Raw genomic sequence first — 16,545 nt, forward strand, 5'->3', positions numbered from 1 at the left:
AGCAATGACTGTATTGCCATTCTTAAATTGTAATGTAAAACAAACTGTTTCTTTGCTGATTAATAACAACTTGTTCCTTCTGTTTTTTTGTGTTTGTTTTTTAACAAACTGTAGGACAAACAGGGTCAACATTTTAAATTTTTATGGTAAGCAAAAATGTTGCATAAAACACATGAATTGTACCCATTTTAAATTTTATGATATATATTAGTATTGTTTCCCTATGCACATACGCATCTATGGATTTCCCTTTGGTCTTTTCAAATGAATTGCTGAACATTTTTATTTATACTTTTGGGAAATGATCTTTTCTTTGAAGGTCGTCAACACGGACTGTCTAGAGATGTTAATTTTAAATGAGTTAAAGTAACTCCAAAAAAAAACAAGTGCTGAAAAAAAAGTGACGTTGAAAGCTTTAGTCAGTGCTTAAAATTTATCTTGATACTCATAGAAAGCATCATTTACAAGTAAATCCCACTAGTCTGCTCATAATTATTTAGGGAACAGGGGGATAAATGCTTTTGAACTATGTGCTTATTTATGTAACAAAGAAAGTCACGCAGTATTAATCTGTCTGAAGTTGAGGATTAGTCATCAAACACCCGCAGGGAGGTAGAAACTGATATCAACGCGCACACGGAGCGATAATATATTCAACTCAAATTAACTTCCGGCTTCGGTTGCCATAGTGACTCCGTCCCAACAGACACGTCGCTCTTGTAGGCAGCGGTTGTTGGCGAAAAACTTACTCAAATACGGTAAACCTGTAATGAATGTAGGGAACTAACTAACACCGAGACATGTTGTGAAAAAAGACATTAACGCCCGGATTCAGGGTAAGTTTAAGCTCCTCTACGTTGTGTTTGCTCACTTTAAGCGGTGTGACGCAGTGCCAAAGTTTCTTGTTAGCTTCGCTTTGAACAGAGCAGCTGTTTTAGGATGTGGTTTTAGCAGTTGTTAGATAAAAGGTAAAAACACACGTGGAATTGATTATACGGTGGATGGGTTACCACAGAGATTGAACACAATTCTGTAGAAACTACTCCCTTTTTTTATTGCAAGTTGTAGTACCCATTTGATGCCTTTAAAATTTTTTTTTAGAAATAGTTAATGGTCATTTTCCAATTTATCTAACATTAACGTCTCTTTGATGAATTTAGTTTATTTAATTTTACTGTTCTGTTTTAAAAATGCTTTCTATGGTTCTAGCCAGAAGGTGTTGTATAGCAGCCTGCAGCTTGTAGTCGGTGTGTTTGGTCAGTATGTACAAATAATATTGAATATAGGGTGGCCTGTTATGATGACAAGTGAAAAGGTAGAGTGTGGTAAAGACTCGGAACTTCTTAAAGAGACAGAGGTCAATTTCAGCATGTCTGTCAAGGATCCGGGTGCAAGCTGGCAAACCAAGCAGATAGCCTTGATTGGACTGTTTATTCAGCTACTATCAGCTTGTTAAGAGCAAAATGGCAATAACGTGTATTTTGTGTATTAAGCGCTTCAGCACTGGTACCAGGTGTAGCTGGTGTTTACTTTACATGTTGCTACATATTACTAGCAGGTGTGCCTGTGTTGCTAATATATTGCAGTATTTGCAAATGTACTTTTCAATTTAAATACATAGAAAATGTCCATATCTGTCATACAATTTTTTTTGGCAAAGAACTGAAATAATTTTTTTTTCATTAAATATTTTGCTATTTTTATTGTGGTCTGGTTTATTTATAGCAGAATGTTATTTTGTGAGAAATACATGATTGTAAATTTAATGGCATCTCTGTACTGCTGCAGAAGAGTTTCTTTTCAAAAGCGCGGTAGAAGACCTTGGTGAAATACTGCAGCCCCTGGAAATAAGAAGCATGAATTTAAATGACTATGTGGTTCCTAATAACAAGACCAGATCTGTCAAGCTCAATGCCAGGTAAGATGAGATCAATAATGTGATTTAGGGCATTCACTAGAAGCCCACTAGCGTCCCTTCACTACAGTTCTTTTCATCTGCTAGTCATCTATAGGCATTCAAATTTTATCATGAACAAAATGGACTTCTGGCCAATCTATAGACTTTCTTGATTTTGCAGTTTTCTGTGTAGCATCTCTTTTAGGTGACTAAAGATATGTTGTCCAATTTTTGTGAGCACAGTACAAAATTCAGTTCTGTCCCTCGCTACAGTTTCTCACATGCCTACAGATAATTGAGTGGGTTGATGCCTTGCTTGGCAGTACACTGATCCAGTAACTAATTGATTGAAGTATTGATTTAGTCATGGGAACAGGGATCTGCTAACGCAGAAGATGAATTGAACATATATCGATGAAAGCCTTGCCATCCAATCTGACAAAACCGGCCATTTGTGTGATTGATTGTTGATACCTGATTGCTGTATGTGCATGTGTTTTTGTTGCTATAGGAACCTGCGCAAACTGCAACTGGACACCACATCTCTGGCCAGTGAGAGCAAGAATATGGAGGAGAAACTTAAACAGTTGAAAGAAAGCATGAGCAAAGAGAAGGAGGAAAGAAGGTGAGTTTTGGTTATACTCTTTCTAAAGAAAGCAAAGAGCAGTGCTGGGAAAGGATAAGCAAAGGGGATAAGCCAAAAATGTAAGTAAAGCAATAACATTAAATGAAATTGTGCTGTTGAGTAGACATGCCCAGAAAAATTCAGGATAGAAAAAGATAATCATAGGATTTGATAGTTATTAAATGGAATATACACTACAAAGAACAAAAAAACAACATTAGCATGTTCCTAAAAGTGGAATCTTGTTTTAAATAAAAGGAGATGGTCCACAATACTTCAAATGCATTTGAAGTATTGTGTTAAACATTATGACGCTTATTTTAATTGTATGGAAATGACAACTATGTTCTCTGAACAGTTTTATTATTTGTTTTCCAAAATTATTATTGCAGAAAGGCTTGGTACTCACTGCAGATTATCATTTTTATCATATCCTGCACATATTGATTTAAAATGGTGACTGGTTCTGAGTGGATGACACTGTTGAAACCTGCTTATATCTGGAATTGTATAACAAATAGCCTGAGTGATGTTCTGTTAAAAGAGCTGTACAGTCTTGGCTTGGGAAGAAATTGGGCCTCCATATCTTAATAAAGATATTGGATGAAAAGTAGTTGGGTTATAACCCGACACTAAACACTATTAGTGTTTAAAAGGGCATGCATAAGGCCGAGATGCAATTGGAGATGCGGTACTGGGACTAGAGAAAGTTGGAAAAGTGTGCAGCAACCATAAGACAGTTGCAAACAACATAGAAAAGACAACGAGTAATAGAGACAGAAAGACTATGACTGCAGTCTAAAGTGCAGAGACATGAGGGATTCTTCCACCTGTAAAGGTCAAGCAAAAAATCCACTTTGGAAGGAAGAGATGAGAAAACTGAAGCACCTTTTAAAATTAGGTAGGCTAATACCCATATAGTCATCTATAGTAAAGGTCAAAGGAGCAGAAATGTGGGTGCAGGTTTATGTCTAATTTTACCTGTCATTTTATTTGTGAAGACATTACTCTTGGTTTTTGGTAATTGTGAGTATATTGACAAAGAATTTCATTGGTTTGATCTGTAGAGATATAGTTCATTTATATATATATATATATATATATATATATATATATATATACACAAAATCTTACCACCATTCTAATCAAATATCTACATTGCTGGTTGTTTGCTTACAGGTGCATCTTAATATTTTATTGTTCATTAATTTCAATAACTAAATTCAACAAATGAAACTTATTATGTTGATCAATAACACAGAGACTGATCTTTTCATGCCTTTGTTCTGTTAATTATGATGATTTCTCAATTACAAAAAAAACATTTATGTATTTAGCATAAATCATCGCTGAATACACAAGTTCCCTCATGGAACCTAGGCTAAATTTTTTAGCCATTACTGTTTAGAACTATTTGTTTTTTCACACATACATGCATATGTGAGTGTAGTTCATTGTGTGTATATTTGGATTAGATGATTGGATTTTCATTAATGCAGTCCATACATAAACCCAAATAGGCATGCACACTGAGGGGGCCCCTGAGGGGACACCCTGTCATCCTGCACTGACAGGGGTGTTCTTCAACTGTCTCCTCTAGCGACAGTCCAGTTGCCGTGATGATGCTGGTAGGATGATTACCTGACGCCTTCCCTCAGTGTCAGTACAGCAAAGCAACAACATTAGGTTTCTGGATTCTCTATGTGTGTATGGATTCTCCATACACACATATTCAGATTCAAAGTCTGACTTCCTGAGCCTTGGCAGGCTGCCAGCTCAATCTAAAATAAACTTTTTCCAAAGAGAGCCCAACATCACAATAGAATAAATGTCATAAATAATTCAGCAACATGAGCATGAACAATATTTCCACCACACTTCTCTCATCCACTTTTGGAAACTTACATTTCTGTGCAGGGTTTGCACATATGCATTTCACTGGGCATTGGTCCATTACTGATATCAACATATATTGCTTCTCTGAAAGTATAAACCAAAAACCTAAAGTAGCTACCGCTCCCCCAGCAGGTGCTACACACAGTGCTTTCAGCTTTCTGAAAGGCAAAGCAATGCAAATTTATTTGCATAGCACATTTTGTGTATAAGTGCTTTACCGAAAAATGTAAAGAGTTTAAATACAGAGTTTAAAAATACAGGTATAAATTAAACATGATTTAAAAAAAATCATTGTCTAATGAAATTAGGAAAAAACAGTAGATCAAATCCTTCCATCTGTCATATGCACGGCTAAAAATAACTATTTTTAACTTGGATTTAAACATTGTCAGAGTCCAGTCCTGGCTCACTTCTCCAGAAAGACTGTTCCAGATTTTAGATTTTGCATAAAACTGCAATGCAGTGTTGTTGTGCTTAGTTCTGACTCTGGGTACCATCAGGAGACCACTACCTGCTGTTCTCAGTGTCTGAGCTGGTTCAAAAGAAGGCTTCCAAACTTTTCTGTTCTCAATAACTATAAATTGAGATGTTTGAAAGTATTTCCAATAATAAAATATTAACAGTTTTGTTTTGGAAGGAAATTAGTTCCCAAAGTAATTATTTAAATATACAGTTGAACAGCTACAAACATCACCTGAGCAGATAGTCCTGGTAAATATCTACCTATTATCAGTTTGTTTGGCTTGTGTTACTCTGCTAAGAGCAGAATGGCAAAAAAGACTTAGTATTCTGCATAACAAGCACAGTGTTTACTGTACTAAATTTACCAGTTATGAAAAATAACTGGTATATAAACAGTGTACCATTGTACCAATGTTTATATATCAATCAAGATGTACAGTAAATGTTACAGATAACATGATTTTAACTAATCAATATGATATACTAGTCGTTGTTGGGATAGTTGTTGCTTTTCTGTTTTTAACTGAATGCAATTAGATAATTTAATACACTTGTTTTAAAATATTGTGTTATTGAGATATCTACTCTTGTGACTACAGTTTAAAAAATTCCACATTTCTGCACCCTTCTCTAAATTTGCAAAGAAAACAAAAAGCTATTCATCAAAAATGAATCTGTTTTTTCAGTCTTTAATACTCCCAATTATGTATTATATGTACATTCCACCTATCCTGAGAAATGAAATCAGTAATAATCTGTTCCAGTTAAAAACCTTGAAAAATTTAATATTCCAGTGAGTTTCATTCATATTAATAGTGCTTATAATACTCAGATGATTGTTTTTCTTCTACATGAAATGGCACAATAAATCAAATTAGTTTAAAAACACTAACAACTGTTGCGGTGACTACTGATATAAGCTTGACAAAAGCACTGAGAGTTGTCTGAATCATCTGAAAATGCTGCTTTGTCAGATGTCATAGTCAGTGCTGTGACAAAGGACTCATGCTGGCATCTTCAACTCCATAGAGTTCTTCACTGTCTAGTTAGTGGGTGTAGGGAAGCATCTCACTAAATCAGACTGGTGTGCCTTAGTGATACTGATTTCTTGTTGTATGATCTCATTGGCATGAATGACAGAATGAGTACTTCTTCTGGAAAACTGTGGACTTTTGACAACAATTATAATCAATTATTCATTTAATCATCTTTCTTTAATTTGTAATATTTGTCTTTGTTGGTCTCTTTCTTCAGGCATTTTAGAGACTTAAGGTGGAAATTTGGAGAATGTATTTCTTCAATCAGTAACCCTCAACCTAACAGCTTCAAGAAGACCAATGACAACAAAGTCCAAAAAGTAAATAAAACATCAAACTCTGCATCCTATGCCTTTGTTATTTTATGGAACTTTATACAGTCACTCTGAGCTTCATTTGCTTTTGTTATCAATCCTAAACATTTAATGCCACATAAAAGATGCTGGAGTTGGTATACTGTTATTATTAAAACAAACAAAACATTTTGTTTTTACCAGGCTGTTTGTAAACTAAAGAATAAAACATTTTCCTCTTTTATGTGACTTATATTTCATCTTCCCAGCTTCCAGCAGGGAAAATAAAGATCAAAGTTTTGAAGGATGAGCCACTGCCAGGTGAGTTAATTAGTACAAGAAAAAATAATTTACTAAGTAAATTGATCAATTAGCTGATTAATTAGTAATCATTCCTATTTCTATAGCACATTGATTTAGAAAGATCCAACATACAATATAAATATACAATATAATTACAAAATCAAATGCATTCTTCTGTTTATATTCTTTGTTGTTGCTGTAATAGGTTGTATTTGCTCTCACTATGGGATGTATTTTACAACAGAAGTGAAAGACTTCAAATTATTTTTCCAGTTGTGCATTAGAAATATGCTCACTTGTTTGGTATTATTTAAGATTAAAAAATCTGTACTGAAAAACAAGCAAATGTTCAATAATATATTGTTCTGTACATTGTTTATTTATCTAATTAATGTGTTCTTTTTGTCTTTTCATTCTGGTTTGATAATGATAAATTCATATGTCGATAATAGTAATAAATAAAATCCCTGTGTCGGGTGTTAACATCTGCGTGTTTACTTTTTCAGCCCCACCGCAGTCATCATCTTCATCTTCAACCCCTAACGCTGGTCTTGGAATGACAAGAAGAACCAGAGTCAAGGGAACGATCTCCAAAAAATGTGAAGTCAAATCAACTAAATTAGTAAGAAAACAAACACATTTGATATTTACTCTGAAAGTCTTTCGAGATAGTCATTTCTTAAGGATTGTGAGAAGGCAAAGCAGCATTTTGTTACTTGTAAAACGACATCAGTCTGTTGAGTTCTTTCCAAATTTGTAAAAAAAACATTGTCCTGTACATTGATTTAAAAATTTTAGCAGATTAATCACATTTTGGCACTGTGATTAGTCATGATTAATCACTATGCCTGACTTTGTAAGCTTGGAATACAAATATGCTTGCAGTTATGCAAGTCCCTCCAGCCTCATTCCAATGGATTAAAATGCAAGCAATTATTAGACCAGAAAGTGGGTAATGTAGTCCCCAAGTACTCAACATCTACTACAGATGCATACGGGAAGTAGCAAACTTTTTCAGGGGACAACTGACAGATATATTTTATTTTTTTCTACTTCTTTGGTGTCCCACTCCTTATGGTGCCCCAGGCAACTGCCTATATAGATGAGGCGATGAGGTGACAGCCAGTTGACCTCATCCAACCAAGTGAAGGGCGTAATTGGTGCATGTGAAATTTCAAGCTCATACACATAGATGTGCACATGTGAAGCAACGCAAGAAACTTGAAAATGTTCAACTTTTATTGCTGTCTGCTGTCGCAGAAAACTTTCACCCTTCACTGTCATTTGTCGCTGCCCGCGTATCAAGTCCATTTCATGCTGCTGTGAACTAGGTGACCCTAGTTAATGCATTATAATTTTCAGATTAATCACGTTAACGTACGTGATTAATCTGAAATCACGTTAAGGTTAGCACATTCATTTTCTTTGTTTGCAGCCAAAACACAAAGACTTACATTCAACTAAGCTGGTAATAATCTCAGCTGTGGGATGTTCTTTACAACAGAAGTGAATTAAAATTTTTTCCACCTGCTCTTTCTCCATTTCTTTTTCAGCCTGCCTGTCACTCTCTATTTGTTCAGCTGTTGATTTCATTTAAACTTATCTTTTCATTGTTCTATTTTATTCCTCTTGATATATTTCTGTTCTTTGTCTCTCCTCTACATCAACTCCTGGCTTCTGCTGTCATTCAGATACCCATTATCTCCTACTCTTTTCTTCTTGGTCATTTGGTTTATCCGTCTTTTAGTTTCCTTCACACACTTTATCTCCTCACTCCTTTCCCTCACTTCCATCTGCTTTATTACAAAGTTGTCTTCACTGTGTCTTGTTTACCTGTTTTTCTTTATCTTCTCTTCTCCTTTACGATGCCTCATCTGTCCTATCCAACAGTCGATCTGAGTGTTTGTGTTTGCACTGATAACTGTTTAGTTGGATCCATTCATCGATATGGAAGACCCCTAAGGGCACCATTGTTTATTTTTTTCTCACTCATCTTCCTACAGCTCAGGAGGTGGGACAGCTACTCCCAAATGTTTGTGAATAAAAAGTGTGAGTGTGTGTAAAATGAGCAGCTTGGTTGCTATCTATCCTTTTTTTTCTAATTTTACCTTGAATTTAGCTGATCTTAGGGTCAAGCTTATGCTTTCAAGACACAGAGACAGAAAATGTAAGGTGGTGGGTGTGAGAGCCAGGCAGACTGACAGAAGAAATTAAGGAGGAGGAGGGGTTGAATTGGCTGAGTTGACATCCTGCCCTTTATGCTGTGGAATAGGTTATTCAAATCCAGCACACAAAATGCATTCAAATCTGTTGTGGTAATTTGTTTGAAAGTGCATGCGCTGATGATGGCACTAAACTGTCTATTAAAGTGCCCAGTGCCCCCAGTCTTCTATAGTGATGGGTTTAACGTCAGCACTTATAGTAGTCTGGACAGACACATAGCCTAAATGCAAGCACAAATATACACAATGCCCTAATGGACACATATTTTAGATTGCTCTTGTACCATATAACGATTGTGATAAAGGAAAGCTTTATAACTGTCTGGACACCTCTGTCTGAAAATGCACTCATTCACACAGTTTCTCTCTACACCTGCAAATGTAAACTTCCAAAGATAAATGTGTTTAACTTTGTCTGAAGTTTTGAGTGAAACTTGGACATTATTTAATATCCTACAGGCACATAACTCTGCACCATCTATTCAATCTAGACAAAAAATGAGGAAAAAAGTGGCAAAAGCTGCTCCTTATTTTCTGCGTAGTTGCGTAGCGTGTAGTGATATGCTGCTTGGAACCCAATAGGGAAGTCTCATCCCCAAGGAGAGGCTGTAATTTATCCTCAGGCCTGAGCAGGAAAATGAGGCTGTGTTTTACGGTATACTATCAAGCTACTATGAGGCTTTTGTAAGTATTAGTGTGCATCCAAATGCACATACACATTTTCTGACACGAAGCTGCAAGTGAGAAGAAATATGTACCCTTTTATTACGCATAATATTATTATTATTATTTCTTGGAAATTATTAAATTTTTTAAAAGAGAAACATAAAATAAAGGAGTGTGAAAGGGAGCAAGATTTATTGATGATTTCCAAACTGGTACAGAAAATTCACCAGGTATTCATCAACAGTAATTTTGTTGACTTATGGATTTAGGGCTAATTGTCTTCTACAATTGGCCAGGAAAAAAAAAGTACAACAAAAATTAACCATAATTATGCAATTTAGCAATGAATTGACTTTTGAAAGAAGGCTTCAGTATTTAAACTATATTATTGTATATTCTTATTTCAGAGCAACTGTCTCATATAAAAGTAAACTTGTGGACTAAGCAGAATCATTATAGCGGTTTAGATGAAGGCCGTTATATTGATTTTACATTGCCTTTTCTGTCAGGCAATTACTGACTTCTCAATACATGTTTCACAGAGGAAGATTCCTCATGGCTTAACCCCTCCTTTCTATAAAAATAATTGCCCAATGTAAACATAGTGGTCACATACATTTCCCCAAAGTTATTAAAACTGCAGCTGTTTTAATAAGGTAGAAGTCCACTTAAGTCTTCACTTAAACTAGCCACTAGCGTTTGCCTGCAAGACCAACAAATCTGGAATCCTTATGTTTGGCAACATTGCTGTAGGGCTTATTGTGTCCTCAATTTCTCGCAAGATGCCAAATTTTACATTTAAGTATTTTGTTTAATCTAATTGTGTAGTGAGCTGTACAATTGGATTGCAGAGCTCTCTCTCTCTCTTTATATATATATATATATATATATATATACTGTATACATACCATGGACTTTTGGATAAAACCAAAGTAGTATATTGCAATTATGAATTATCCCTCCACCACAGCACAACCATTTTTTAGTTACTATTTTTAAATTACATTTGAAACAAAATTACTTCTTTTAAACGCTCTGAATATGAGTTTGGAAAATATAGATATTTGTTTTGAGACTTTAAAAGATTTTCTTCAGTCAGTGAAAAACATTACAAATAAAAAGCATTACAAATAATGGGAAGAAAATTTTGTTGTTTTGTTTAAAAACAAGGTTGTTTTGCCCAATCCTCATTCCTTCATTATGTTAGTATTCACCCTGGCATTGCCTGTGTGGTCTGTCCAGCTAGTCCATGCATATCTTCCAGACCTGCTGACACAAGGGTTTTTATTTCTCCTACAAAGACTTTGATACTTTGAGGTAGCAGTGATAATGACCTCCCTTAAGATGCTTTCAAACACCCACACATGCATATGCAGTACTACTGCACTGTTGGTGCAGTGACATAAGGTACATATACAGTACAAAAAGGCACTTCTATCTTTATCTCAAACCTACCCAAAAAGTAATTTCAGTATTCATTCTGTAAAAGTCTGCCTGGCAAAGATGAGTGTTGAAGACTGTGAGATACTTATTAAAGTTAAACTGGTTTTTACAGGTTGTTTCTGCAGGAATTTAAATGAGCATGAACATTTGCATACTTAGCCCTTTTAAAACATTTTTGGGTCATGTAATTACACAAAAGTTTAATTTTTCTCTGGTGTAGCTTCTCTGACTCTTAGTCATAGTGTACATGTATCCTCATGCACACAAACTAAAGGGACTCTTGGTCTTGAAATGTACACTGATAACTACTGCTCATAAGGTGCTTTGACAGACTTTAACAGAAGGGGGCACTGAAACTCCACAACAGGATCTTCATTTATAGAAGCAATATCACAGGTGCATCACGCCTGTTTCCTCTCTATGTTCAATCTCAGTGTTTCTCGTCTTTACTTTTCTACTTCTGTTCTCCTTTGGATTTGCTCATTCTCTGACTGTTTCTGGCTTAAGTTGAAGTCAGTTATATATCAAAACCTACGTCTACAATAAAGAAATCTGTATCTGTGAGTTGGCATGCTTTAACAATCTTCACGTTCACCTGTACCTACTTTTATGAGACTTGGCTTTTTAGTCAGCACCTAACAGTTTAATTATGAAATACTGCAGTAAAGTAATGACACTAGTTCTAAGCTGGATAAAAACAGTATGAGGGTTGTACATAAGAAGGAGCTGCTACAAATTCAGTGTAAAATATTTGGACCCTCTGGTGATATTAAGCATACATTGTAAGAATTTTTTTTTATTATTGTATTTAAATTCTGGCAACCACACAGATTTGTGGTTGCCAAAATTTTATACGTTAACATTCTGGCAACCGCAGCTGCCAATATTTTATCTTAAATTAGAGACGTTTTTTTTTTTTTGTTACACTGTGCAATAGGTTTGTTCCTTCTAGCGTTTGTAAAAGGTTCCATGACAGTCATTCAGTTGACTTGATGAATCCTGTGGTCTGTGATCTCTCAACACTTCTAGTTGTTTAATTTGTGATCCTTAGTCTTTTATTCATGAAACAAAAGTCCCCTGAAATCAGTTTATTTTCAAAATCTATGAAGACTGTGAAAGTCATTTAGTGTTTCCCCAGCTTGATATAGGAAGTGAGAAAAACAAAACCCTAAATACAAAGACCACCAAGATAATCATGAAGCCAGAACAGAAAATAACTAATATTTTGAAAATAAAACAAAAACAAACTGCTCATATTTAGAAGGATGCAATATTATCATTAAAAGGCATGCCAAAATGTAAGCATAAAAACCCAAAGAAATTTCTGATCCAAATCAAAACACACAAACCACAAGCATAATTATACTTTGACATTGAATGCTGACGGCTTCCGTGTGTGTGCTGAGCTGAATGGGAGAACGATAAAAAACTGCATTAACTTTACCAGAGTAAGATATCCTTTTTGTGTTTAAACTCTGCTTTGGTAATGTACAATATTCAGCTTTTATATATGCTGAAGCACATTGTTTACTATATTTTCAGTACTTCAGCACAGGTCAGGTTAACACACTAATGTGTCTTTGGGATGCAACATAGATTAAATAAACCATGCACATACATGTTTGTTTAATCAAACCACAAGAGACCTTAAGAGACAATTGTCATTTTCTCTGTAGATTTTCACTGTTCGTTTGGGCTGTATCCTCACTTTAGCCAGCAGTAATGCAAAACTGTGTATTTTGGCAGAATATAAAGACTGGGGATTATGCTCATGCAGCTGACGCAGGCATATCTCTCTCCCCTATACTAATCCAGTTTGATTTTCTTTGGAAAGAAATTATGCCTTGCCCTTCTGATGAGGGATGAGGCAAAATGAGGTGCAAAAAGAAAGAACAAATCAATATGATAAGTTGAGTTGTTTTTTTTTTTTACCTCATCAGATATGTCTTGTCTTTCACACACAGAGACCTGGATCAATAACGATGAATTAAGTAATCATTACTTGTAGTTCATTAAGGCAGAACCACATGAAGTGGGTGTGGTAAGCTGTGGTGTAGCAAAATATTGTCAGGTAATTTCAAAGAGCACTATATAAACAAAGCATGTTTAATTGATCTAATTTATGTCATAATGTTGTATTTCTCATTTTGTCTCTGAGATCATCCCCACCCACTTTCTATTCTTTGGTTGTGGTTCAAAGGAAAACATTCTCCAATGCAATTTGTTTTCAGTAGGTCATATTTCTGTAAGCATCCCACTTCTAGCTCCCACAGTTACACAATCTATTAGAGCAAAAACAGAAAAATGGAACTGCACGCATTTACTTTGAGGTGCTTATTGTGAGACAAAGATTGATGAAATGAGAAGCACAATGACTTGTTGCAAAAGGGGTTTTTAATTTTTTCTCCATCTTAAAATGTAAGTAAAAGATGCTAGTTCCATAGCTGGTTACCATTCTGGAACCTATTTAAGAAAAAGTTGGCCTGTTTTGTTACTGTTCTGCTTGGAATTTGTTTGTTTCTTCAACTGTAAGAACATATTTTTAATGTATGTATATACGCATTTTGATGGACGCTGTAACTTTTGTTTAACAATATCTTTATTTTTATCAGTTCTATCAATACTACCCAATTTTAAACTATGTGGTTAAAAAAAATTACATTTATTTGTTTGATAAATTTTAAACTCATTAAACATCACTTCAATTGGGGAAGAAATGATGCTCAGCCAACGTTAAATTAAGATTTTTCATACCAGCCATGTAGTTAAGTTCCCTAAGACTGCGTTAGTCAAATGAATTTATCTTTTAAAATCAGAATTTGAACTCATGTCGTGTGTTATCAGTCGTTGTGAGGACTCTACTTTTACTGTACCTGATGCAAACTTTGGTCTAACACAGGAGAGATAAGTTTCTGTTTAAGAAATGTGCTTACTTTCTCCGTTTTCTCTGCATTTGCATTTTTTATCCAACTCGACTAAAACTGTTTTGGAAAAAGTGTTAGTCTTTCTTTGATTATCTGTTCACTTGCATGTTATACAAATGCTTTGCAAATACAGTAATATGTTAGCAGCACATAGTTGTTGAGATGCTTATACTGGAAAAGGGGAAGTATTCTTTATAGGTGGTGTAAAATGGGAGTTATGAGTTTGAATTTCAAAGCCATATTTGTGAAATCCTTTACCTGTAGCTATTGTGTTTTCATTGAATGTTTGTAAGTTGGACCCATTGCTCTACAATTACACCATCACAAAGAGAGTATCAGTTTCAGATGCTGATCTGACAAGTCCTTTGTTTCATATGCACTTAGACATTCAGACTCTATCTAAGTGCACCTGTGAACAGAGCTGGAAAGTGGTCAGAAAAAGGAAAAAGAGTAGCTTTAACAACCTTCTGTTTGTTCTCACTGTTTTTGATTTGCTATTAAGGGATCTTGAAAAGAGTGGCGTTTTGGCCCAACACATGTAAGAACTTTACACAACATTTGAACACTAAGCACAAAGATTTGATACTTGAAGATTTTATTTCCTTCCTCTTAGATTCTAAATTTAACACATAGGCAGAATACACCTAAGCTGATTTTGCTTTCTTGTATATAATGGCAGATTTTAGCATAAAGGGCAAAAACTCGTGCCCTGTCTTTTCCCAGTTGTAAATGTTGTAGAATAACCATCTTTAAATCAGGATTGGAGTGTGTGAAACGCATTGAACAAATAGAGGAGTGAGTACCAAACATTATTATAGTACTCAAGACATACCGTAATTTAATCCCTGTAGAGTTTTGCTTATTATGTGATATACCAGGATGGCATGTGTCCCACACTGACAATTAATTTAGTAAATAAAACCAAAACTTCAGTAGGCAAATTTGATATAAAAAAAAGTTTCATAGGTAACTTATTAAAAAGTCAAGCCCCTCTGCTTTCTCTCTGTTGTCCTGCAGCCATCTGCAGAAATACAGGGCTTGGTCAGAAACAACCAGTCAGAAGGAGAAGGGTCTCAGTTCTGTGTACACGCTGCTCACATGCTTCTCACATGCATCTTATACACCTCCTTGCTCTCTTGTTTGCTACAGATCCTACCCTTCAACAGAGCCTGCTAAGAATGTTCAGGCTTGTTAGCATGGCCTCCGATGACAGCAGATAAATGTTTATCCTATAACAAACTGTAAGTTGTTTATCCGCCATTTGCACTGCTGGCGTGCGCACACGCCAGTGCTGAAACCTTCCTCTTAGCTCTTATTGATTATTTTTGACGAAAAACAATTTATTTTGCAAGTGGCAGTAGAACTAGGCTGACCATTGCCTCCTTGCGCAATTCCAAGCGAAAATTTTTTTTGCTTCCAGCACACTCTGGCCTTTTCTTCTCTTGACTCGGATTGTCTCCGGTCGACCGGGCCAATCAGCAAACAGTTTTAAAATTGTAGTCAGCCTGAAGTTTTAGCAGTGGCAGCAGTGGAAGTGAAGGAAGCCATTCAGTCAGTGTTGGTCACGCTTCCAAATATTGAATTAACATTAACAGTCTTCTTGTTCGGATCGGTGCTTCTCTCTTCACAGTGGAGAATGGTTGTTTACAGTGCAGGCTGTGAGCCCAGACCCTGTGTACAAAGCAAATAGCGTAGGACAAGAGGCTGGTTTTTACCAGGCCACAGTAGAACCATAGGGAGATGGCAGAGGAGTTAACTTTTTCACAGTTTCTGTCTCATGTTATGCTGTCACATCATAGTGACAGTTTTAAGAAATATGCAAAAAACATATTTTTGTGACAGTTACCTACTAAAGCTTTAATGCAAAGGTCACCCAATTCTTTTTCTTTCTTGCTCAGTTTATTTGATTGGACTCCATAGATAGCTTTAGGCATGATGTATATCTGTGAAGCTGTTACATGTCCAATTTTAGGTGTTTCAGAACTAGTCATTATAACACACTGCAGGGCTTCAAACTGGTTCCATGCTGCCTGGATGAAGTAGGTGCTATTTTATCAGATGGTTGAACTTATCAGTGACTAGCTAAACTTTATAAGAGCTACTGAATTATGCCACTTACTAGTTATAATAATGTCATTACTGTCCAGTTGTAAAATCTCGCTGATGAAAAGCATCGTCAGCAGGTGTGTGGACATACGATAGAAGGTTATGTGGGATAGCGTAGAACTATGCAACAGTAAGAGGTGATGAGTGTGTAAATCTTTTTGTATTAGATTTATGAAGTTATTATTTGATTCACATAGATATAAATATATACAAAAATGGACTTTTCTGTGTTGGGTTTCAAGGGTAGACCAGGGATGTAAGTGTGAGCACTTAAAATGATTAGGAGTTACCCTCTAAATGGGGTCAAGAGAGCTGTCTGGCATCATCCCTTTTGCTTTATGCCATCAGTGTACTTTAAATAGGGCTTGCTTGGTATTTACTACTTCAATTTGAGTAAAAGTTGTGAGTGCTAAATCTCTTGTCTAAAATTTAACAAAAAGAATGGTTGCAGGTGTTTGGCACATCGTGCCGCAGTAGTTATTATGCTTCATGGCAAAAAAAGTATATATTCACCCTTTGATCTCACTTAATATGTTTTGAGAGGTGACCTTTAACCTGTCAGTGAGGGGACAGGTTAAGGGTCCCCTCACTGACAAGTCAAAGGTCACCTGTCAAAATGTATTAAGTTTGATTGAAAAGTATATACCTTTTTCATTGCACTACCTTAGCTT

The 16,545-nt window shown here is 35.6% G+C and overlaps 1 protein-coding gene across 1 annotated transcript in view; it reads left to right on the forward strand.

The window, feature by feature from the left end:
* Positions 1-578: 578 nt before the first annotated feature.
* Positions 579-16,545, forward strand: part of zbbx (zinc finger, B-box domain containing) — a 51,437-nt gene continuing 35,470 nt past the window's right edge. The window contains exons 1-6 of the mRNA XM_032590292.1: positions 579-836; positions 1,789-1,918; positions 2,409-2,522; positions 6,135-6,237; positions 6,480-6,531; positions 7,020-7,135. Of these exons, the coding sequence (XP_032446183.1) occupies positions 1,857-1,918; positions 2,409-2,522; positions 6,135-6,237; positions 6,480-6,531; positions 7,020-7,135 (447 nt within the window). The 5' untranslated portion in view covers positions 579-836; positions 1,789-1,856. The remainder of the gene's footprint in view (positions 837-1,788; positions 1,919-2,408; positions 2,523-6,134; positions 6,238-6,479; positions 6,532-7,019; positions 7,136-16,545) is intronic.

Source organism: Xiphophorus hellerii, chromosome 18 (assembly GCF_003331165.1).
Source record: "Xiphophorus hellerii strain 12219 chromosome 18, Xiphophorus_hellerii-4.1, whole genome shotgun sequence".
Lineage (NCBI taxonomy): Eukaryota > Metazoa > Chordata > Actinopteri > Cyprinodontiformes > Poeciliidae > Xiphophorus > Xiphophorus hellerii.